This window comes from Triturus cristatus, chromosome 4_2 (genome assembly GCF_964204655.1).
Source record: "Triturus cristatus chromosome 4_2, aTriCri1.1, whole genome shotgun sequence".
Taxonomy (NCBI): domain Eukaryota; kingdom Metazoa; phylum Chordata; class Amphibia; order Caudata; family Salamandridae; genus Triturus; species Triturus cristatus.
Window position 1 is genome coordinate 895,877,426 of NC_140586.1, and position 26,277 is coordinate 895,903,702.

Below are 26,277 nucleotides of genomic sequence, written 5' to 3' on the forward strand. Positions count from 1 at the left end.
CAAGTATCTGTTGCAGTAGTTTGCAATAGTGTTTTGAGTACAGCCTGGCCAACACTAGCTTGTTGTTTAGTTTGCACAGCGACACAATAGTGTTTTGTGAATGTGTGCGGTGTAGACCATGTAACTGCTCTGCAGATATCGTCTAAGGGAATGTTCCCTAAAAATGCCAGTGAAGCCCCTATCTTTCGTGTAGAGTGGGCTTTAGGAGGAACAGATAATGTACGTTATGCTTTGTGGTAACAAATTAGTATGCATTTGACAATCCACCTAGCTATCCCAGATTTTGATATGGGGTTGCCCTTGTGTGGTGATGAGAAAGACACAAATAGTTGTTTGGTGTTAGGAAAAGGTTGTGTTCTCTCTATCTATACAGCAGTGCTCTTTTGACATCTAAGGTGTGAAGAGCTCTTTCTGCAACTGTTTGTGGCTGCGAGAAGAATACAGGCAGCTCCACAGATTGATTGAGGTGGAAGGGAGAAATGACTTTAGGGAGGAATTTAGGATTAGTACGGAGAACAACCTTATTATGATGCATTTGCAGAAAGGGTTCCTGAATAGTTAGTGCTTGTAGTTCACTAACTTTTCGTAGAGAAGTAATCGCTACTAGGAACGCAGTTTTCCATGTTAAGAATTGTAGCTCACATTTTTGTAGAGGTTCAAATGATGGCGCACTAGCCTTGTGAGAACGATGTTTAAATTCCACACTGGTGAAGGTGGTACTCTGGGGGGAATTATTCTTTTGAGTCCTTCCATAAAAGCTTTTATGGCAGGTACTCTGAAAAGTGATAGATGTTTTCTATGTTGTAGATATGCTGCTATGGCAGCAAGATGCAGTCTGATAGACGTGTAGGCTAAGTTGCATCTTTGGAGGTGTAGTAAGTAGCCTATGATGTGTTGGATAGACACATCTAGGGGATCGGTGTTGTTGTTATGACAGTATATTACAAATCTTTTCCACTTGGCTGCATAGCATGCTCTTGTGGTAGGCCGTCTAGCTTCTTTGAGGATGTTCATACAGTCAGGAGGAAGGTTGAGGTAACCGAATTCTAGGACTTCAGGAGCCAGATCGCTAGGTTGAGCTGACCTGGGTCTGGGTGTTGTATCTCTCCATGGTTCTGGGTTAGGAGGTGTGGAGAGAGGTGTAATTTTTGGTGCGGAACTACAGAGAGTTCCAGCAATGTGGTGTACCATGGTTGTCTGGCCCAAGTTGGAGCAACTAGGATGAGCGTTAAGGAGTGTTGCTGTTGTTTGCGCACCACTAGTGGAATGAGTCGGAGAGGCGGAAAAGCGTACGCAAATCTGCATGACCAGTTCATCCATATCGCATTGCGTTTGGACAATGGGTGAGGATACCTGGCGGTGAAGTTTGGGCATTTGGTGTTTTCGTGGGTGGCGAAGAGGTCTATCTGTGGTTGCCCCCACATGTGAAAAAACTGTTGAAGAACTTGTGGCTGAAGTTCCCACTCATGGATTTGTTGTGTTTGACGGCTCAACAGATCGGCTATTGTGTTTTGGACTCCTGGGACATGTTGGGTTAGGAGAAAAATGTTCTGAGGTATAGCCCACCTCCATATGCTCTGTGCGAGCTGAGAGAGCTGCATAGAGTGTGTCCCGCCTTGTTTTTGTATACAATACATGGCTGTTATGTTGTCAGTGCGGACTAAGACAGCTTTTCCTGAAATGTGTTTTTGAAATGCTTTCAAGGCTAGGAATATGGCTAGTAGCTCCAGGTGGTTGATGTGGAGTAACTTTTGCTGAGGTGTCCACCTGCCCTGCATGGTGTGATGAAGTAGGTGAGCTCCCCATCCGCAGAGCGATGCGTCCACTGTCAACTATTTGAGGAACCGGCTCGAGGAACGGTCGCCCTTTGGAAAGGTTCTTGGTGTTCCACCACTGCAGAGAGCGATGGGCACGACCGTCTACCAACACCAGATCTGTTAGCTGACCTTCAGCCTGGTTCCATTGGCGTGCTAAGCACTCTTGGAGAGGACGCATCTGGAGTCTTGCATGAGGCACTATGAATATGCAAGAGGCCATCATCCCTATGAGTTGCATGAACACTCGAGCTGGAAGAGTGTTGCTGTTGGACTCTGGTGAGAAGAGCTTGTATGCTCGCTATCCTGGCGGGACTGGGATAGGCTAGTGCCCTTGAGGGGTCTATTGTGGCACCGAGGTATTGTGTGTGGGACAGTTGCAGCTGGGACTTGGCGTGGTTTATTGTGAACCCCAGGTCGTGAAGTTGTTGAATAGTGGTGTGAGTGTGTTGTACACACTGATTGTATGAGCTGGCTTTTATGAGCCAGTCGTCTAGATATGGGAAGACATGGATGTGTTGTCTTCTTAGGTGTGCTGCCACCACCGCTAGGCACTTGGTAAACACTCTACGGGTTGTGGTGACTCCAAATGGGAGCACTTTGAATTGATAGTGCTGACCGTCCACTACGAATCTGAGATATTTTCAGTGAGCGCTGTGAATGGGAATGTGGAAATAGGCGTCCTTGAGGTCAAGAGTAGCAAGGAAGTTGCCCTGGGAAATCAGAGGGAGGACCTGCTGAAGTGTGACCATGTGGAAGTGGTCTGAATGTATGTATAGGTTTAGGGGTCTGAGGTCTAAAATAGGCCTTAGAGATCTGTCCTTCTTTGGTATGAGAAAATAGAGGGAGTTTTGTTGGTGCAGGGGAACTGGTTCTATTGCACTTTTTTGTAGGAGGGGGATTACCTCCTGATTTAGCAGTAACAGATGTTCTTGTGACATTGGACGGTGTTTGGGTGGTATGGTTGGGGGGGGTAGATGTTAGTTCGAGACAGTAGCCTGATTGAATTATTTGGTGCACCCACCTGTCTGAAGTGATGTTTGCCCAGGCAGGGAGGAATTGGTGGAGTCTTCCCCCGACTGGAGTGGAATGGTCTGGGGGAAGTGGAGGGAAGTCAGGGGGTGGTGGTGGAGGCAGAGTGGGAGCTGTTGTTTTTGCCTCTGTCGTTGCTGCTGTTCCCCCTGTAACCACCCATTTGGTAACCTCTAGTAAAGGTGGATTGGGTGGGAGCTACCAGAGGGCTACCAGAGGAGTAGCCTCTATGGGTGCTTCTGAAGGATGAGCGACGAAATGACCGTCTGGGAGCTTGCAACTGCAAGGCTACCATAGATTTGGCCGCGACTGTATCCTTTTTCATTTTTTCAAGTGTCCACATTGGGGCCAAATAGGTGTTGCTCATCAAAAGGCTGATTGAGTATAGAACTCTGGACTTCGGGTTTAAAACCTGAGATGCGTAACCAGGCATGCCTGTGCAAAAGGACACTGGTGTTTATTGCCCTTGAGGCGGTATCTGCTACATCTAGGGCACAACGGATGGAGGTGTTAGTGATGGTTTTACCCTCTGTATGAGTTCATCGGCCCTGTTTTTATACCTTTCAGGGAGGTGCTGCATTATGGACTCAAGCTCATCATAATGTGCCCTGTCATACCTGGCTAAAGGCGCTTGGGTATTAGCAATGCGCCAAATGTTTGCTGTCTGTGACGCTGTGCATTTGCCAGAGGCGTCCAGGAGTTTTGATTCCTCATCTGGTGGTGGTGCGTCACCTAATGTTTGGGAATTTGCTCTCTTCCTTGCATTAGAGACTACCAAGGAGTTTAGTGGTGCGGGCCTTTAATGTATACTGGATCAGTAGGAGCAGCCTTATACTTTTTTTCTATTCTTGGGTTGATGACTCGAGCTCTGACTGGGTCTTTAAAGATCTCTGGTGCATGCTTAATGACCCCGCTAAAGCATGGGCAAAATTGAGGTGGACCTTTGCGTGGTATCGAAAGTGTCCATGAGAAAATCTTCCTCTACTGGGTCTGTATGAAGGGCAACCCCGTGGTATTGGGCAGTTCTATGAAGGAGCTGGTTGAATCCGATATTGTCCTCTGGAGGGGAAGGCCTGGAGGGATAGATGTCATCTTGTGGGGTGTAAGGGACATCTGGGACACTGTAATCATCCCAGTGGCCCGGGGAGCCAGTAGGGGTAGGGTCCCCAAGGGGTTGATCGTCCGCACCTCCCCCTGCATCATCTGAGGTGTTATCATCATCATCATCTACTGGGGTAGGTGATGGTGTAGGAGAGCGGTGTGGTGGGGGAGGAGGAAGAGGAGAAGGGATCCTTAATGGAGAGGTAGCAAAGTCTCTCTTTTTTGGTGGTGGTGCAGGCGCAGGCGTTTCCAGGGGTCTTTTCTTGATGCTAAGCATTAAATGACTAGTCTTATGATCCTTCACAAGTCTTTTTTTTTTTTTATTTTAATTTCAATATACTTTTTATTGTGTTTTTTACACATATGACATAACATTTTGAGTAGGATCTGGACGAAACAGTTCCTCTGTGGGAGGCAGATCCTTCGGAGTCAAGGGCTTCGGTGCTGTAAGATTTTTCGGCGGCGACTCGGGAGTGGTTCTAGGTTTGGAACCATGTAGTTTTGTAGTGTCTTTGTCCAATGGAACCTGTGGTTGTTTTTTCAGTTCCGAGGTCTTTGGCTTCGAAGAATCGGGCCTTTTGGTGGGTGCTTTTTAGTCGGCTCCGAGGCACCAGTGCTAGCCTTCGACGCCGAGTGCTTTGATGTCGAAGCAGCAGTCGGCGTGGATTAGGATGAGGACGTCTTCTTCTTCGGTGCCTGAGTATGTTTGTCGGCACCGAGGGTAGGTTGACTCTAGCCCGAGTCACCTAAAGGCTTAATAGGCTTCTTTATCGGGCCCGAGGGCGGGCATGGGAAGCAGTGTCTCGGTGTGCACCTGGGCCCGAAGGTGAAGGTGGTACCGAAGCCTTTATTGATAGTGTCGAGGGGGGTTTGGGTCGGGGTCGACGTCTGTACTCACGGCCCTTTGAGCTGGAGTGATGTCTTCGACGTCGGAATCATCTGCTTCGGATGCGCTGATGATGGCTTCTTCGACCCGCCCTTGCTCCGGAACATCGACGCCCTCTTGGAAGATGTCGTCGGGGATCGAAGATGACGAGATCACCATTGTTCTTCGAGCTCGTCGGTCCCAGATGGTCTTCTTGGAGCGGAAGGAGGCGCAAGCTGGACAGTCTCTGGCCTCGTGTTCCGGTGAGAGGCAAAGGTTGCACACCTCATGTAGGTCGGTGTGGGGAAACTTCGACCCACATCGAGGACACTTTTTGGATGGCGTCCTTTCCATGAGCCGGAGATGAGGCCCAGGTAGGCCCGAAGGCCTTCGTCGATGACCGGAATCGAAGACTTTGAAGTTGAAGGGTCGCGTGGATTGGGAAAACGTGATCGAAACAATACCGTCGAGAAGGGAAGGATTGCGCGTTGAAAGAGAAAGCCGTTAACGGTTCCGAACTGGAACGCGAGAACACATCCGAGCCCGATGGGGGAAAAAAACAATCTGAGGATGGAGCCGATGCCCATGCGCACTATGATCCAAAGGAGGAGTCACATACCTCGTGACTTCCAAAGACTTTCCAAGACAAAAACAAGTGCAAACATCCGGGCCCAACACCAGATGGCGATCTATGCATAGTGTGTAATTTGCAGCTCATATGCCTCGAACACCTGTTTTTTCTCCTTGGACCAGCGTGATGGTACCCTTTAAAAGATGGGTTCGCTTTTGTACTCAGATTGACAATGTTGAGAGTTTTTGCCACTAGAGCCTAGATGCCTATTTTTGGGTAAAAGCACGCTTTCTAAACCTTTTTAACATAACATAACATTAATTTTATGTCAAGTACATCTTTTAAGATCAGACTGCAGGTGAATGTGAAAAATGAAGTGCAAATGAGTCGGGACATTCCTTGGACACTGCCCGTCCCCCGTGATATCAGGTAATAAAGGTCCTGCTTACCTTCTATTTTGAGTATTTCCACCCCTAATCCTTCCAGTAAAAAAGAAACACACCAAGACAAAAACAGACCAGATGCAAAGTTTAGAAATATTAATATAATGAGAGGAGAGGGATCTCTGTCCATATTCCTATCCCCATCACTGTAAATGAGGGGGCTTCTGTCCAGTTCCTCGTGCACAGCCACAGCACATACCCATGACTCAATACCATAAAGTTCAGTCCTGGGCACTGTTGCTCCAGCTTGCATCTTGCCTGTTCCATGATGCACAATGCTGATAAATATGTGTTTCTTGTGGCTATACATGCACTACAGACGTTGTTATAGCTCTGCAAAGTTCAGCTGGCAGCACAGACACCTGCAAGAAAGTTTGGCTAGAAATAGGCACACTGTGTCCTTCTGGCTTCCATGATCTTCAAGGTCATCTCTGCTGGGCCCGTGGAGCAGAAGAAAGGAGCTCTGTTGTGTTGAATGTCGCTTTCTGGTTTTCCAGTTTCAATTTACATTTGTGCTAACGATGACCTGTAGTCACGTCTTAAATAGACTAGGAAAATACGCAATGCGCTCCTCCCTGCGTCGAACGCTGCATTTCATTAGGATGCAATTGGCGCAGGAATATTATCCGAGGAGGTGCATGCTTTTTAAGGGAGGGGTTGCAGCAGGCACACCGACACTCCTTCAGAGGAGGCCTCTGAATTGACATCTCAAATGGTGAGTCCAAGGCAAGTTTATTTGGGCTGAATCCAAAGAGCTGCAAATAGTTTATCCTTCAGGACCCAGGGAAAAAACATTGCTTTCTGTGGACTAGTTCTGGGGGAGATGAAGGCACGGTACTGCCACTTGTGCTTTAGTAGTCCGCAGTGTACTCCGTCCCATGTAATCCCCGGCACAGCAGGGTGAATTCTTTCACCATCTCCTTCATGCGCCTCTTATTAACTCGCTCTCTGAGAAAAGAAACAATAGAATGTGGCTGAAACAGTGTAGCTTTAAGGATAAGAGATAGATTTACACAAGGACCATAACTTCACACACACGGACAACAATAAATCAATCAAGCATTTATAAAGTGCAGCACATCATAAGTGAGGGTCTCAAGGCGCTGGACCACTGCAAAGGAAACCTGCGATGTGGGGATGATACAGAAGAACATATTACTTAACGTCACAGTAACTATCTTTCTGGTGGATACTCTATAGTTACTTCTGGATTCCTCACCTCTTGAGTCTTCTCAAGGCACCAGACTGGATCTGGAAACAATAGCTCTCCTGTGTTGATAGGGAACGTCTCTACAATGCCACAACTCCGGGATACTCCCGGATATGACATCTCTGAATTATATAAGGCACCACCCTGCCACATAACTTCAGTTCCCTTATCTGTTTCTTCCATGCCTTCAGAGGCAGGGACAAGGCTGACGAGACTTACAGAAGCTGTAATGTATTAACACTAATGTGCGGCCCTATTAAAAGTTGCATGACCAGTCCTCACATGTGGGTGGGATCAGTGAGGGATCGGCAAGTAGACTGGGAATGTACCACACAAGTCATTACCAAAAGAAGGTTGTCCTTCTGATGGATACTTCTATCTGCAGATTCCTCACCTCTTGAATCTATACCCAAGCAGTATCCCCATCATGGTGCATCTGAGGTCAGTAGGTCATGAACAAAGACCAGGCAAAATGGTCTTTTTTATTGTGGACTTCGGAATCAAGGCAACAATGCCTAGTGAAGGTATAAACTGAAACCCAAGTTGCAGTGTGACATATATCCAGGGCAGGAACACCCCTGGACAATGCCGAAGAAGCAGTCTTCACCATGATGAAAAAGGCCCTGATACCCACCAGAGGCTCCATCTCAAGAGTGTTTCGGATTTTGATGCACAGGACAGTTTATCAGCAAATATTCAGCTTCTGAACTCCCTTGTCTTCTTTGTAATCCTTTCTTGGGATTGTTTGGAATCCGCATAGTCAAGAAAAGCTGATCATTAATCTGGCACTCAGCGATGTACGATGTTAAAACTAAGGGACCTACACTCTCCTCCTCCTTGGGGGGATGAGGAGTAGTGAAATGTCAGAAGAGTGAAGCACTGAGTAATATGATACAGAGTGACTACCTTTGACAAGAAAGAGCATTTGTTTGATGGACCAGGTTGCCTGGAAAGAAAGGTGGTTAAAGGAGGATGAACAGACCAAGCCAACAGCGCACTAAAGTACAGGTAGCAGATGTAAAGGATCGACAGATAGCCTTTAACAGTGGCCACAGCAAAACCTTTCAGAGTCAACGAAAGCACAGATTGCAACACTTGTGAAAAGGAAAGATCATATCCTTGTAATATGATATTGAGGGCCCAACAGTCCATGATGATGGACTGCCAAATCAGAAAATGAAAGGACACCCTCCTCCTTATAGGCAGCACATTTTCCCTCCCTAAAGGGGGAATTAAAACAATTTTGCATTAGGGGCCATGGATGAGGTGGAAGAGGACTGTCGCTGGTTCCAACCCCAAAAGCAAATTGCTTTTCGACATACAGTCTATGACACCACACCACCCTGCCGGTTGATGCAATTAATAGTGGTGGTGTTGTCTGACAGAATGTGAATATTACTCCTTGAGGTAGAAGGGAAGAATGCCTTTACTGCAAATTACACCGCGTGTTGCTAGAGTCATTTATGTCCCATGCTGCTTTGCCATGGACCAAAGGTCCTCCTTTGTCATATTGGAAATGGGCACCACAGCTCAGCAAGCAGGCGTCCATAACCACGGTAGGCTGATACCGTATGAGGCTCAAAGGCAAGAGATGGTCCATCCGCCAATGGAGCCATTGTGACATTCCACACAACTGAAGGTCATGTGGCAGCAACAGGACGCACAAGCCCATGACCCCAAACAGAGACAAGAGCTGTGAACTGGGCTTTGAGTCAGAGTGAGAAACCTCAGAACCACCAACCAAATATGTACGATCCTCTGAGGAAGAGGAAACGCTTCCTGTTGGTTGTGTCTAACAATCGCCGCTAGGAGGGGCAGTCTGAACAAGAAAGAGGTGAGATAGTTGGGCATTGATGTTAAAGCCCAATTTGTGGAAGCACATCTTTGTGGATGCACATCTTTGTTCATTGGAGGTTTTCCTAGACCAGAACTAGCCATTCCGACAGGTACTGGAATAAATGGACTCCTGACCTTCTCAGTGAAGCCTCCACATCTGAGAGCACTTTCGCAAAGATGTGTGGAGTGGTCAAGTCCAAATAGCAGCACCGATAACCAACAGTGCTAGGATGCCACCTCAACTACCATCTATGGGCAGGAAGAATTGGAAGATGGAAATAAGCCCTGGAGGTCGAGGGATGCCAATCAATTTCCAGCATTCACAGCCAGTAAGACTGGCTGTGGGACAGCTTCTTGAACTTGACCTGCTGAATGAACACGTTCCAAAGTCAGAGCTCTAAGACCGGTTTCAAACTTCCATTCTTCTTGGGAACCAAAAAGTTGGCAAGTGCAATGCTTTGCCCCATTTTTCCAAAGACACCACCTTCATGGTCCACCTCTAAAATTAGCCTGTGTGCCGGAGAGTATGCCCTGGTGGTAAGGGGGTGGTCGGGAGGGACAGAACTGTAGGTCACAGCCGCTCTGGATTAGCTGAATGATCCCGGTATCCCTCTTGATCGTTTCACAATTGCTGGAGAAATGGTGATCTTCCCAACACGGAAAGATGGTGGTGTAAGAGGGGAATCAGAGAGAGTTTGAGGCCCCAGAGCCAGCAGAGGATGGTGGTGTATCTGATAAAATACCCTTGAACCACCAAAAGAGTAAGGTATATCCTCTTCTAAGGAGGTATTCACGCCACTTGCATTTGTGAGTCAACATAAAAGCCAGCATCAGAATTAAAAGGAAGAACTGCATGATCCTCTGAATGAAACAGTTGTTATCACAATTGTTTGTTGCATTTGCTACACCTCACAAGGACAATCCCATTTCCAAATCCGGTATTGCAAGATGGATTGTTAAGTGCATTCAAACCTGCTACACTAAAGCTAAACAAACTTTATCTATACCTCCAAGAGCACATTCCACTTACAAAATAGGAGCGTCTATGGCCTTTTTAGTTAACATCCTATAGCTGACATTTGTAAAGCAGCAACATGGTCCACACCACACACTTTTACCAAACACTACTGTGTGGATGTGCTAGCACGTCAACAAGCCAATGTAGGGTAAGCAGTGCTAAAAACAGCTTTATAAACAGATGAAAAATCTATTGGTTAGCCACCGCTTTGTGAGAATACTGCTATATAGTCTATGCAAAGCATGTGCATCTACAGCACACATTCCTCGAACGGATTATGCTACTTACCCAGTGAGCATCTGTCCTTGGCATGTAGATTCACATGTGCCCTCCCACCTCCCTGGCCACCTGTAGCTGTTGCAGTTTTCATTATTTACATTACATATGCATGGACATCTCACTTACTTACTCCATTCTCACCCTCTTGTGGGAAAACAATCTAACAATGGAGTTGATGCCCATGCGCAATATCACCGAAAGGAGTCACCTTACCTGGTGACTAGGAAAGACTTCTTGAAGAAAAACAACTTGCAAACATCCAGACCCAACACTTGATGGCAGGAGTATGCAAAGCATGTGTATCTACAGTGCACACACCTCTAACAGATATTACGGGGGGGAAAAGAGTTTAATGGACCAGTCAGACGCTTAGACTATATTTAAATGGTGAGGTTTCAGTCACCCATCAGATAACCTGACGGTATTGACGTCATGTCATTAATGACAGGACATTCATTCACCAGGTAATTGGAGAACCAGAGAAAATACCATCAATCGATGTAAAAGCTGAGCGCACTATTGGGGTCCAAACAATGGAGTCTCTCCTCTTTTCAGGAGTGAGGTGGGAGGCAAAGAATATCGGAAAAGAGATGGACTGTCCGACATGAAAGGCAGTCACAACTTGGTAGAAAGACTGCTCTAGTTCTCAGTACCAGTTTGTCCAGAAAGAAATTAGTGTAGGGTGGCTGGAATGACATACCTGGAAGTTCACTTGTGCAATGAGCAGATGTTATTGCAAAGACAAACACCATTTTTAGAGCCAGGAGTGTGTATATTACTTTGTTTGATTAATAAAAATCATTACAATGATGAACATACAACAATAAAAACATATCAGTCAATTGCTAAAATATTTACACATGCGGGACAATAAAGAAGAGCATTAATTGAGTTTCTGTGTCTTTGCTTACATTATTGCCTCACACTCTTTTAAAGCCCGGTCTGGATACAGCCCTGTAATCCATTAATAGCGTCACATATAAGTAGCGGGTAATAGTTTAACAATAAATAATTGTTTAAAACCTAATCAGCACCCGTTGAGAATTACATAACCTCTCTGGGTTCAGGCTGCTTAAATATGGACTGCAATTAAATCAGGGGTCCTTGTGGTTAAGATACAGTTAAAACACTAATAATTCATTTTGGTTCTAACGTCCGGTTAAAAAGAGGGGGCAGGCACTAATCGTTACTAGAATACCACTAACGATTCCACTGATGGTGCAGTTCTATTTATAAGTGGGAAACACCCTGCAAGAGGTGGCGAAAACTTTGATATCTCACAGGACAGGGGACAGTAAAAAGAAGCGGTGTGCAAAGTACCAGATAAGGCTACTATCAAGTAATACAATATAGTAACAAGTTAACAACGCAGCGTGCTGAGTGCTGCCCAGCGCAAATTAACGATCGTCAACTCACTAGCTCTCACAGATTGTAAGTCTTTTTACTGCCCTGGCGACAAACTTAGTGAACCGTATGTTAAGCATTGGATTGTCTGGGTTCATGGAGGTAAGGACGGCTTGTCGGCAGGAGTGGACGCCAAGTTTCTTCCATTTGCCCCGTAGCAAAATCTTTCGATCATTCAGAAGTGCAGGGCAAAGGCATACCACGTGTTGAATCATTTCCTTGCTACTCCCACACCCCCTGCACATTATATTGTTGATTGTACAGCGCTAGCCTGGTAGATGATACAGGAAGGGCCATTGTCCCATTATGAGGGTGTGGAAATCGAAACTAATTGCTGTTAGCATGAGCTGAAGCCATCTTGTTTGCAGCATTCATTTTGTTAGCCTTGTGATTCTGCTGTCTTCACTGTTGACTGGTTTTCTATTCTGCTTGAGTCATCAACCTTAGTTAACTCCTTCTGTACTGAGCTAGAGCAATGTATGAGCTTAGAAAGGCCTGTAGCTGCTAGAATGCACATGTTTGAGAATGTAACTGTCTATCATATCCTACTGATGTAAGCAGTTCTGTTTCCCCTCCCACTTTGCTGACTAAGTGATATTCATCTGCCCATGTTTGTCAGTATCTATTCCTGAACCTTCTATTTGTAACTACATGCTTACTCTGCAACAAACTGTGTACAAACTGTGTATAAAAGGCCCATGGCTTCTGTATTCCATGTACTACCGCCTGAGGGTGTTGTATTGATGTAGTCCCACTCAGGAGTGATTAATAAACTTGTTATTTTGAATTCCAACTGCAGTGCCAATCTCTTCTTTGTTAGTCTAAGGACCCGTAGACAAACTTAAGGGTGAACCCTGCACCGGTGTGCCCCTGAAAAGGCACATTTCCAGAAGGGCCAAAAATCTTTTTTTCAAGTGCACTGCGTAGGTACACAACAACCGTGGTGCCACAACTCCTGCCTTGAACCGTGATACAACTGTCCAGGCGTGCTTATGTTGAGCCAGTTGTGCTCTGTCCGAGCGGAAGGACAATGAAAGGACATTCCTTTTAATAAACATTTTGAGGGTCTGCTGGGGTGGGTTAGAACTCCAGATTTCTTCTACTTACAGGAGTTTTAAAGAGTCTTGTAGATAACGTCGGTATGATCGCCCAAGCTGACCGGTTGATATTTCCTACCACAATATAGCCTCCAGGCTTCCATCTATGGACATGCGTAGCTTGTTACACAACTTAATGAATGCTCCAGCCCCCACCGCTCGATGGTCTTGGAGACCAAACTCAAGTCGTATTTGGGCAGGGGATGAGGTTTTTGGAAGGCTCAACACTTGCATAAAAATTCTTGTTGTTATTTAGTTCACAAGACTGTTATCTTTCCCCTGCATAATCTCCTGACCATAGGAGAGATAATGGAGGATTTTTGCCTTCATGACGCTTATTAGAGGAGTCAAGCTTGGGCCAGATAGTTGCCATGCGTGGTTAGTGAGGGCTACCTGGATTGTCAGGGCTTTGGCTTCTACCTCGTCAGGGCTTTGGCTTCTACCTCGTCTCTGTGTTTTAAGAACGAGCCCCTTCTATCCATGTGGACTCCTAAATATTTATATGAAGTGGCCCTATCAATATTTTTACATCCGCCGCCTTGATATTTCCTTGACCCATATGTGATTGCCCTTGTCTTTAATATTTATAATTCCATCTCATTTTTGGTGGTGTAGAGAGATAGCTGATCGAATAGTCTCTGCAGGCCAACCCTGGTGTGACTGAGCAGGACAAGATCGTCTGCGTACAGTAGGTTGCTGATTCTGGTACCGGCGAGTTTTGAAGGGTGAGAGTTGACATCTTCAAGTACATGTGATAAATCTGAAATAAAGAGGTTGAAAAGGAGAGGCGCCAGCACACAACCTTGTTTTACTCCACACAAGGTTTGTATCTTTCTGGAGATGTAGGATCAGTCTCCAAGTTTTATACGGATCCATGTATTTGTGTGTAGCTGGATTATAGCTTGTAAGAGCGCAGGTGGTATCACCCATTTCTGCAGTTTGGACCATAATTGGCCCCTGGGCACATGATCGAAAGTGGCCTTGAAGTCGACGAAACAGTGAATTAGCATTCCTGAGGCCACAGCTTTGTCCAACAGGACTGATATTGCAAGTAAGTTTGTGATGGTTCCTGATTTTGCAAATCCGGTCTGATTGAAGGGTATAAGATGCTTTTTTGTGACCCAAAACAACAGATCTTGAGGGAGCAACTTGGCGTAGCATTTAGATTCAACATCTAAAAGGGTAATCATCCAGTAGTTTTTAGGGTCTGACCTCTTGCCACCATTATAGATTGGGTATATAATCTGTCAGCGCCAAGATTCCAGTAGGAGCTATTTTGTCCAGCAGTAACTGAATGAGGGTGCAAGATATTTGGGCCAAAAGTCAGTGTCTCGTTTGTAGAAAGTCTATGATAGACCATTAGATGCAGGAGCTCCATCTGAGCGGCCCTTGGTTAGGATTTGTGCTGTTCTGGACATGAGGGCTTCTAGTGTATTGGGTACCTGTTGAGGAGACACTTCGTGCTGGGACGGTGATTTAAAGGCGGTTATCGATGGCATCCTGGTGTTCAATTCTGCATGTTGCTCAGTTGTCCCCGCTTGGATTGTACCCAAGGGGAACTTCGATCGACTTAGATTATTCTGAAGATCCAAAGTTTAACCAGTGAGCCTTCTTCCTGTTCCGGTTTTTTAAAGTGGGTCGTAAAAAAAGATACCCATTCATCTTCACGAATGTTTGAACTACTTTGTCCTCCATGAATATATATGTTTTCCCATTGACAAGGGACCAAAAAGACTTGAAATTATGATTTTTACTGACAAATACCAATTTTGTCCAGAACTGCTCGGAGCGTTTTTTATTCTCTAGAAAGATTGCTTGTCGGAGTGCCTTTTGGGCATGCTTGTATGTATTGAATAGATGGTCATCCCCTGGGTGCCTTCGTGCTTGTCTAAGGGCGGAATTGCATAGGGATTTTAATTTCTTAATTTCCACAGTTGTTATTGTTGTATTACCTTTATTGGTTTTTCGTGGAAACCACGAAAGGTTCTTAAGCAGTTGATATGAGAAAAACTCCCATGATGTAGTGAGCAGGGTGTCGTCGACACTCCTTACGCCTTGCAGCGCTCTACATTTTGTCATTACTGTCAGTACCATTTTAACCTTTTGAGGTTCTCTGTGTAGATTCCTCTGGTTGTCCGGCTTGTCACGGCATGACCTGCTACTTCGAATATTATGGTAATAACTTGGGGTCGTGCAGCAATGGTGTAATTTTCAAGCTAGGGGAGCATTTTCTTATTGCAGATGGTGTAATCAAGAAAAGTGCGAGTGCGGCGGTTTGTTCTTGTCCAGTTTGGAGGACTGTCCATGGAAAAGCGACCATTCAGAGTTGTGTAACCCAAAATACTAAGTTGCAGCACCATGTATTCGCCGAGTTTGCTGTATTTGTTACAGGTGGGCTTTACTAGCTCCAAGATGTGTGAGCTTATTACATCATGCTCTTCAGGGAGTTCTTGGAAGTGATGTGTGTTATAATCGCCGTATATTCAGCAGACAGTTCTTCCATAGTCACTTAGTAATTTACACAAGATCCTGATCAATTGGTCAAACGTAAGATTTTTTCCTCCCTGGGGCTAGGTGAGATGTTTACATTAATCGGGATCAATTGTACAATCTGTTTGAAGTTTCTGATCCTTATGCCGGATATCCAGTCTTCCTCGAATGTTAGTTGGTCGATGTTAGCATTTAGCTTGCCAGCTGCATAGATTGAGAGACCGCTACTGGGTCTACCAAACTTATGCCACCTCAGGGCTGGGGACCTATATTCCAAATATCCTTCTATTGGAAGGCTGACCTCGGACCAGGTCTCCTGCAATAGTATGACCTTGTGGTGTTTTTAAAACGTTATCACATCTGGCGATTGAAGTTTTGTGACAAGGCCATTGATATTCCACGATCACACTGAGATGCCAGGTTGAGCACTAATGCAGTCATGGTTTTCCCCGGGCAAGGCCGCTGGCAGCCAGGCCCAGTCAGCATTCAAGGTTTTAGGCTCCTCTGTTTCCGACTGAATAATTCTTATAGGAGGTCGACTTTGAGCGGATTTTAGTATTGAAAATGGTGGCAGTCCAATGTTATCTGATGGAGTCAGAGGGATTGAGAGTACTGACGGGAACGTGGTTCCGTTTGAGGAACTATTTTGATGCCCCATTTGTTAAATTGGTCGGGCCTTGATATCACCTGCTCTTTGGTTACTACTGATGCAAAAGTAATTAACGTTGATTCGGTGAGTTGTTTACCTCGGATAGGTTTAAATTTGATAGATGTTATGTCACTGGATTCAATATGATGCAGTTCAGGAATGGATAATGAACATATTGCCACTAATTGAAGGAAGCATGTGAAGGAAGTTTTGTGTTTCTTTGGTATTTATCATTTCCCCGATTACTTCCTCACTCATTTAACTCATTCAGGGTCCCTCTTCTGTAGCTTTGTTAGTTTCCTTTTGTTGTGTCTGGTCAGGAGTGTTCACCGCATTTGTGGGCGTTTTTGGTTCTTCTAATCCAGGCGCTGGAGAGTGCAGTGATGGGTTTGGCTCGGAGACCTTTTCTAGCTCGACTAAAGTCGAGATTTGTTGTTTCTTTGCTGGAGCCTCCCGCCTGGGCCCAGGTGAATGCCTACACTCTTTATGGTGTTAAGATGCTGGTGGCGTGTTGTGTGCCAGCCTTATTAGTGTTTTTGGAGGGCATTGGTGTGACAAGAAAGAGCTGCTGTCGCTGCTTGCGGTGCTGATCGAGCCGCACCATGTAATACTTTTTTGAATTTGAGGACGTCCACTGATTGTATTTGGAATCACTGTACTGCGCTTATAACGTTTTTTTGCAGCCTTTTTTTACCCCTTTTACTCATATGTTTTCTTTGGGGAGATTTAATCGCAATTCCCATCTCTAAGCCAGCGTCCCCAATGTCCGAGGTTTGTGTTGTCTTTGTCACAGTCTGTGGTTCGATTTAACAGGGTTTTACTCTTCTTATCCGTTTTGAATTGTTGATCCTTGTATCTTTTATTGTTTTGTTTTTTTGCTTTATGCTGAGTTCTTAATTGACTGTCTGGACCATTAAATTGGTTGAATGTGGACGCAGAGAAAGTGCTTGATCTTGCAGATCTGTTGGTAATTTCCTGATTTCTGTCAAGGCCAAATTGAGAAAATGGGGAAGGGAGGACAAGCTGTCAATTATTGGCAAGCAGCAACAAATTGATTCTGCTGTATTAACATTGGATTGTGCTTTTGAAATTAAGTTGTTAAGGCCTTCCAATTTGTTATCTATCCCTGCCGTATATACTGCTAAAGTATTTAAAAGGTCGACTTGTAAATCAAGTTTGTCTGAGTGATAATTTAATGCAGCCACAGTGGATTGTAAAGTTTGCAAAAGTTTGGGCCAGGGGGTTATTGGCTTGGTCGCTGCCTAATTATGACCTTCATGCATGTCTGCTGACCTATTAAATTCTGTCTTAAAGAGGGATAAAGCCAGGAGGGAGAGATCGCTCTTCTGGCTTTGTTTCGAGGGGTGCTTGGTTGGCCAAGGTGGGAAGCGTCATTGGAGTGAGTTGTTTAATAATGCCTAGTGAAATCCTGGCCCATTGCGCAGCTTGAGGACTGAAAATGTTCTTATTTCCAAAAGTGCTTATATCGTTAGTGTGAGAATTGGTGCCCTGTTGCAAGGATGACCTCAGACTTATAGGAGAACAGTCACTTGAGATGGTGATTGGCGAAGAACTTAATTCCTTGTTGGTATGCAGAACTGGTGACGGGTGATGAAGTGCATCTCCTAACTGAATAGGGGTTGTCCTGGGAGCAAAATGTGTCCTAATTCCAGGCCTCCAAACATCCAGTCCCTGTGTTGTTTTCATTCTGCTGATACAGGGGAGGTTGAAGGGTAAGGCAACAAATGCTGTGGCCAGTTGATGACAAACAGGAACCTGTGTAGGTGTGGGTGAGCTAGGCTAAGCGAGCGAGTGGAGCAAGCAACTATGGGCGGCCACACCGGCTCGCAAGCCGCACCGGCCTAACGCTGGCTGCTTGCGCAAGAACGGGTGGCCCTCTGCTGCTCTAAACCTGCTGCCTGTGCCAAAGCCTCGGCCTCCACATCTTCCGGTTGAAGCGAAACAAAATGGTGAATGGGCAGCGAGTGCGGACCGCAGCAACCACCGCTCACCGCTCCCGCTCACTCGGCTCCAGCGTCATCAGCTCCGTCGACAGCTCTTGGCTCCATCAGTCTGTCGCTCCAACATTTCGTCACTGGTGTGCTTGAGCCAAGAAACATAGGGGATAATAGTACAACGGCTCAAAAGGGGTACACATAAAGACAGTAAGGACCAAAGTTCTATTGTGGAATCACAAAATGTTCAGGGGGAAACATATGGCCAAAAGGCAGATATAACCTTTAACAGTGCCCACTGCAATTCCTTCTGGCACACAGACAGAACAAACAGCAACATATTCAACAATTTAGCTTTTAACAGGTCAGTGTTACAGAAGCCACACTAAGCTACAAACTTGTTCCAGTATCCTGCGTAAACTAATTTTGCAGAAGGACGCCTGGCTACCAGGATGACATGCACTATTACAAAAGGCTTATTAACACAGTCAACTTCAGTTGTTCAATCTCCAAAAATGGATACATAGATTGTGCAGGCTTGGGTGTAAGGCCATGCCATTTTGCCTTGACAGAAGGTCCTTCCGAACCTGCAGCCTGATCAGAGGACGGATGCTTATGTTGAGAAGTACTAGTAGCTTATTTTCCTGGCCCAAACCGGCACCATTAGGATGACTTGGCCCAGTCATTCCTGATCTGTCTCATAACTTAGGGCAGGTTAGGTAGTGACAGGAGGCCATACGGGAGTCCCGTGCTACACTATTCAGAAGGCAATCTTGGAAAGTTCAGCACACAAAAGTGGTGATATTGCGTGTTCTCAGCAATGGCAAAAAAAAAAAAAAAGCCAGTGTTCTCCCCACTTCTGGAAGAAACCCCTGAGCCATCTCCGTGAGTACTGCCATTCAATATCTACGAGTCTTTGCAAGATGAGTTTGTCTGCTCTGGCGGGTCAAAATCCTGCCAGGGGGTTCGCGAGCAGGGAAATGCCCAGACGATTCAGCCAGTTCCGGAGGTAAAGAGCCTCCTCTTACAGGACCCAGTACCTCACATGGCTCTCCTTGTTACAATATCACGTTGGTGGTGTTGTCCATAAGAATCTGAACCAGCATTCCCTTGATGGATGCAGGAAGATCTTCAAAGCCAAGCCAAGGACCTGCAACTCCAGTACATGGATATGAAGGAGGATCCCCGCCACAGCCTAGAGTCTTCCAATATCCTTTTCTCCTGATGACCGCTACAACCTAGCTGAGATGCATCTGTCACCATCATCTGCTCTGGGTGGGACAGGGAGAGGGGTTTGCCGTCGCTCCAATTGCGGTCCAGCATCCACTGCTACAGAACTTTTAAAGTATTCTCCAAACCTGGATGGAGTCCAATAGGTTTCCATGGTGCTGGGTCCACTCAGACTTCAGATCCCACTGCAAGTCTTCATGTGCCACCTTTCATGGTTGACAAGCAGAATGCCAATAGGCCAAGAGGTCACAGAGTCATCCCCACAGAGACGCAGACCCACCCGAAAGAGCACAGTTTCCAAAAGTGGGTCCTGATGAAAGGAAGCCTCTGCGAATAAGTCTGGTGTGACATTTCACGTTGATTGTGAACCCCAGTAATGTTAGGCAGTTTGCCGTCATCTGGAGGTGGTCTACGACTGACTGTGGTGAGCCTGACTTTAGCAGTCGTCAAGGTAGGAGAAGACTGGAACCCATGACCTCTAAAGAAATGCTGCAACAACCATCACTTTCATGAACACCCAAGGGGCACTGGTGAGCCTGAAAGGGAGCATGGCAAATTGAAAATGCTAGTGACCTGCAGTGTCTGTGGGCCAGCAGAACTGGGATGTGGAAATAGGCAATCTGCAGGTCTAACGCTACCATGAATTCTCAAGGGTCCATCCAGACAGAACCTGGTCAAGCATGAGCATCTTGAATTTGTCCTTCGGCAGGAAAAAATGAGAAGTCAAAGATCTAGAATAGGACGAAGGCTTCCCCCCCTTCTTCAGCAGTAGGAAGTACTAGGAGTAAAACCTAGTCCCGAACTCCGAGGTTTGGACTCTCCATATGGCTCATTCTTCCAAAAGATACTGGACTTCCGGCAGCAAAATGGGCAAATGGTCCTTCAAAAGCACTCTGATGAAGATGGAAGAATCGGAAGGACAGAAAGGAATGGTAAGGAGTAACCCGCTGGAATACCTGCAGGGCTGATCTGTTGGATGCTGTACAATAACAAGTCTCCATACAACCGTGACAAGGACTGAATAGTTACATGATCATAACATGAGTATAACTAGAAGCATAATGGTAAATTCAGATGAAGTCACAAATGGCAAAGAAGTATTGCTTGAACTTGTTCTGTAGTTACTGTTCTCCAAGGAAATACTGTTACTCATGATGACTACTGACACCCTTTCCACAGCCCTATGCTTCTGTATCCAATGTGCTTCAGCTCTTCCGAGCCTTAGATCCCTGTTGCCTTCCATTACCTGATCAATTTGCATATTTGGAAGGCAATTCACAATTTACCTTCGATTATGCATACACTAATTTTCACTGCACTCTTGGGCTCCATTCCTCAGCTATACTCTTTCCTTTTTGAAGTACAAAGAAGTCACTGGAGGTATATATCACATGAAATAATTGCATTTTCGATTGTAAGACTGATTTTGGCATGTGTATATGCTATTCTAGGTCAGGACAGAATGCTCAGATAATGCTTAACTTTCTTCATTTATTCAGCTCAGCAGCCTTAAAAACAACATGAGAGCAAAGGACTACCAAAACCATGAGTCCAAGCCAGAAACAAGTACACCAATCATATGCCTCTCTCTCAACACAACATCCCCAAAGAGCAGCAGCCTGATAAGTGATTTCCTTAATAATGTTCTTATAATGCTAATCAGTTTAGACAAACATGGTTTCAGGCACACAATGATTTGTATGTTGTTTTGCTTATTTCATTAATCTATTCTCTGCAGTGTGTTGCTTTTGCTTTGAGCAATGCCTCGAAAGGGGTGAAATTGCTGGAGATACTGCCTAGCATGTGTGGAGATACTTAGGAAATGTGTAGGAGCTCTACTCTTCAAAATACTAAAGGGTGGAGTTGGCTTCATTGAAAAGGTGCGACCAGTCAAATGGCAGATCGATGAGCAACGCTTGAATATCATCCGAAAAGCCTGTGGATCTCATCGTGCATGATGCTCCAGCGACATGCTAGTTCCGAGGGCTCTGCCTAAACAGGAGTTCATGTCCAAGTATGACCTACTTGGCCACATCCTGGCCATCTTGAATAGTTTGCGCAGAATGGTCACAGATGTCATCTGGAACTGCTGGTAAGACTTTGGAGACCATGTCCTGGAACACATGAGAGTATCTACCTAGCGAGTAGCTGGCATTGATCAATCTGAGGACTAAGTTAGCATAAAAAAACATCCTCTTCTCAAATACCTCCTTTGTTTTTGACTCTCTGTGGTAGGTATAGGGGGAAATTAATTAGAGCTGATCCTGCTTGGAACAGTGTACTATCAGGCTCTCAGGAGTGGGATACTGTGTTCGAAAGGCAGGGTCACCCGAGCTGGTCTGGATGACATGACACTTGTCTGTTAACGGGAGAACAAGAGTGGGGCTTGGATCAAGTGAATATCCAAAGCGGGGTACAGAGTTCCTCAAGTACTAGAAGGAGGAGATGAGGTTGGTAGATGGAAGGTTCAGTCACCAAGAATTGTTGGAAATCAACAGGGAACCAGGGAAGTTCCCTTAGGTGGAACTAATGCTCTCACACACCCAGCAAGCTAGGTGTCATGCTTCATCATATGAGCATTGCCCCTCGTCAAGTCGGCGCTGCAATCCTTGACGGGCTCCCGAAACCGGGGCTCTTTATCGGGGATCTTTTGTTCCTGCCGATATATGCTTGGGTGTAAGGGGCCTGGTAGAATGAATGTAGCAGAAAATGGAAGTTTATAGTAAAAAGGGTTGGTCAGTCCTAACAGTGTTTTATTCAAAAGGTAGACTACCCTATTAAAAATGTGTAGAGTGGCTAGGTGCTAGAAATAAGGTGTCTAGACGTAAAGCTCTACTCTAAAATGATCGACATGTTTCTTGCCATGTTTGTCAGAAGGATCAGGGCAATTCATCAGGATCAGGAGCTGTCTACATAAAAAGTGGTGATGTGTGCTCTACATACCACGTCCGATGCTGCTGACCTGTAGAAATAAAGTAACAACATCAAGGGTAAAACCAATTACATCTCTACCATGAGTACATAATGTCAACAATGGTGTTGCAAGAATCACCGTGCATAATGTGAAAATAACAACCTGCTTCAAGGTGCACTATTTCAAAGGATAAGTGAACATAAGTGAGGGGGGTGGTTTTGTGTATTAGATCTACTAATACGCTAAAGCCGTTCTCAAGGACAGAGGAGGTTCACTCACCCAATACATTGACTAGACAGGCTAGCAACGGAGCTGGCGGCTTTAAAGGACACCGATTGGGTCCTAGAGTAAAAGGGGGGGATGAAGAGGGACAACTACTGACGATCAAAGTACAATTGTGAGAAGGACAGAGCTTTGTATCGAGGTTGTTGCCTCTAGTCGAGTTCACATGATAATATTATCGGACCTTTAAAAAAATGTCAAGATTGAAATCAGAGCACGTCTGACTGGAGCTCTTGCTCAAGCTAATGCCGTCGAATGTGGTAAACGGCATGATCAACTTCATTCGAGAATTGTTTCCAAGAGAGAATAGCCAATCAAAATCAATCGACAAGCTTAAAAATATATCGGAGAACAGGGTATCAGAGGAACAAGAATTGGCCGTACTCACCAGCGCTAACTAGCGCTTCTCTTGCAGACCTAACCAAGCCGCCAGAGTCCGGGGTGGTAAATGACATCTGCCGCTGTTGCTTAGATATACAACAAAATGTGGGAGTGAGTCTGACGTAATACCACGTATCGTAACGTCGCGTGGTGACGTGTCTGGTTGCTAGGAGACAAATACAGACGCCGGGGCGTGAAAGAGTACGCGTCTCCATGGCGTCGTAAAGTTGAATATTATTGGTTACTGGAAACGTAAATAGTAGCGTCCCGCAGCAGTCTTATAAAGAATATGGAAAAGATGCTCATCGGGTCCGTAGACCCGTTCAAATTGGTTGCTTAATGTAGTCCGGCACCACGTGTGGTGTGAGTTACACTCGTCACACTCAACTAGGTACGCCAACCAGTTATATGAATGCAAACCAATGTTTGTGCACAACACGGGGGCGTGTGGGGAGGTCTTAAAGAGTGAAAATCGATTCTTTAAAATCTATCTTTAGCTGTAATCCATACACTACCTCTATTGTGCCGTGCTGTCGTTGTGACTGATGTCTAGATGTTGAGTGGATCGCACTCACCTCAAACGCTGGTTTGCGATACGCAACAATAAATGTGCAGTAGTGTATGTGATTCACTGATAGGTAAAACCCCCAAGGGTAAATATCCAAGTGTCATGTAGATTGTTCACTCAGAAAGGGTACTCAACTTAGAGGATGAAGATGTCATATTGGGCAGACTATGTGAGGTGGGCTGCTGGTGCCTAGTCGATGATATTAGAAGTAACTGGTAGCAGTCCACTGATAATATATATTGAGGTGTCACAGACCACGCAGCGGAGTATCTAGTTTATGGAAGAGCACTCCAAGGGATATCATCATTGAGTCCGATAGTGTCACATGACAGTCTATGTACCCATCTTTGTTCTACTCTAAACAAAGAAGTTTTGGAAATGTGAGTGTGGGATTCTAGTATAACCCAATGTAATGAGTTGGGAGAATGATGTGACTCCAAAAAATGCCTATAGAGTTTGGTTGTGGTGCGTTGGCAACGTATGTTGCTCCTGTGTTCTATTATGCGGGTTTTGACTGGCCGCATAGTCATACCTATGTATTGTAGCCCACATGGGCACGTGATCAAATAAATACATTGTTTGGTGTTGCAATTGGTATGTTTCTTAATGTTCCATTTGAAATTGGTAAGTAACGTGCCCTCCTTTGTGATTGTGGTTAATTCACAGACTGTACACGTACCGCATGGAAAATGACCTTGGACTGGTGGTAAACCCCAGAGAGTGGTCTGTGTTGGGGTAACCTTTTTCCTTGGTCTAGTGTGAATCAACATGTCTCGTAGGCTACTTGTTCTCTTGTAAGCAAATCTGGGTCTTGGTATTTGAAGATCTCCTGTATTGAGAATCCCCCAATGTTTCAAAATGGTTTTCTTGGTCCACACTGAATTGGGTGTGAACGAGGTTACACATGTCATGATGTCCTCAGGTGGTTTGTGGTGTACCTCTAACAGGGACTCTCTTGGATTATTGAGGGCCCTTTTCATAGAGTCTCTTACCACTTTATGAGGATAACCTCTAGCCTTGAGGTTGGTGGCTAAGGAGGTTGCTTCTTCTTTGTAATCTTTAGTTGTGGTACAGTTACGTCTAATACGTAAGAATTGGCCAACAGGGAGGATGTCTCGAAGGGCTTTGGGATGGTAGCTTTGATATAGAAGAAGACTGTTGCGATCTGTGGGTTTCTTAAATAAGCTAGTTGAGAACTGTCCCTCTGCTAGTTTGATGTTTAGGTCCAGGAAAGCAACTAGTGTGTCCGAGATAGTGTGGAAAACTTAAGGAAACGATTCAGTTGGTTGATTCCACTGTACGAAGGTGTTACAAGTATCAGTGGAGCCTTTCCAGAAGATTAAAATGTCATCAATGAACCGTTTCCAGAGGACAAGATGTTGTCGAAACGGGTTCCGGTCAGTGTTGATGATTTGTGCCTCAAAGGCTGCCATATACAGGCAGGCCAGACTAGGAGCAAAAGTGCTCCCCATCGAAGTTCCTTCGCATTGATGGTATAGTTGCCCCTGATATTCAAGGAAGTTTTCGGTCAGTGCTATGGAAGCCGGGTCCATTATGAATGTGACCGGAGTTGGGGAAGACCATTCCAATGAGTTTAAGGCCATCTCTACTACTGTGAGGGTATCACCCTGAGGAATATTCGTGTAGAGGGCCTCCACGTCAAGGGTTATTAGTAGATCAATGCAAGTAGGGTCTTCTATTGAGTCAATTGTTCTAAGGATGTCTGTTGTGTCTCTGATAAAGGATGGTATTTCTCTCACCAAGGGTTGAAGAAAATGGTCCACAAATTTGGATAAAGGCTCAAGTATGGAGCCAATCCCTGAGACTATGGGTCTCCCTGGGACCGGACTAGTACCCTTGTGTATCTTAGGCAAGGTGTAAAAGTACGGGGTCCTGGGTTCTGTGGCGTTTAGGAATGCTGCTTCTTTTTTACTTATCCACCCATTGATAAGTGCCTCGTTAACTAATATCGAAATGGTATTGAAACATTGGGGGATTCTCAATACAGGAGATCTTCAAATACCAAGACCCAGATTTGCTTACAAGAGAACAAGTAGCCTACGAGACATGTTGATTCACACTAGACCAAGGAAAAAGGTTACCCCAACACAGACCACTCTCTGGGGTTTACCACCAGTCCAAGGTCATTTTCCATGCGGTACGTGTACCGTCTGTGAATTAACCACAATCACAAAGGAGGTCACGTTACTTACCAATTTCAAATGGAACATTAAGAAACATACCAATTGCAACACCAAACAATGTATTTATTTGATCACATGCCCATGTGGGCTACAATACATAGGTATGACTATGCGGCCAGTCAAAACCCGCATAATAGAACACAGGAGCAACATACGTTGCCAACGCACCACAACCAAACTCTGTAGGCATTTTTTGGAGTCACATCATTCTCCCGACTCATTACATTGGATTATACTAGAATCCCACACTCACATTTCCAAAACTTCTTTGTTTAGAGTAGAACAAAGATGGGTACATAGACTGTCATGTAACACTATCGGACTCAATGAAGATATCCCTTGGAGTGCTCTTCCATAAACTAGATACTCCGCTGCGTGGTCTGTGACACCTCAATATATATTATCAGTGGACTGTTACCAGTTACTTCTAATATCATCGACTAGGCACCAGCAGCCCACCTCACATAGTCTGCCCAATATGACATCTTCATCCTCTAAGTAGAGTACCCTTTCTGAGTGAACAATCTACATGACACTTGGATATTTACCCTTGGGGGTTTTACCTATCAGTGAATCACATACACTACTGCACATTTATTGTTGCGTATCGCAAACCAGCGTTTGAGGTGAGTGCGATCCACTCAACATCTAGACATCAGTCACAACGACAGCACGGCACAATAGAGGTAGTGTATGGATTACAGCTATAGATAGATTTAAAGAATCGATTTTCACTCTTTAAGACCTCCCCACACGCCCCGTGTTGTGCACAAACATTGGTTTGCATTCATATAACTGGTTGGCGTACCTAGTTGAGTGTGACGAGTAACTCACACCACACGTGGTGCCGGACTACATTGCGCAACCAATTTGAACGGGTCTACGGACCCGATGAGCATCTTTTCCATATTCTTTATAAGACTGCTGCGGGACG

At 45.3% G+C, this 26,277-nt stretch overlaps 1 protein-coding gene across 2 annotated transcripts in view; it reads right to left on the bottom strand.

The window, feature by feature from the left end:
• Positions 1–5,907: 5,907 nt before the first annotated feature.
• IPO13 (importin 13) overlaps positions 5,908–26,277 on the bottom strand; it is a 560,046-nt gene continuing 539,676 nt past the window's right edge. For both annotated transcript variants that reach the window (XM_085602928.1, XM_085602929.1), the window contains one exon: positions 5,908–6,774. In XM_085602928.1, coding sequence (XP_085459054.1) covers positions 6,678–6,774 — 97 coding nt within the window. In that variant the 3' untranslated portion in view covers positions 5,908–6,677. The remainder of the gene's footprint in view (positions 6,775–26,277) is intronic.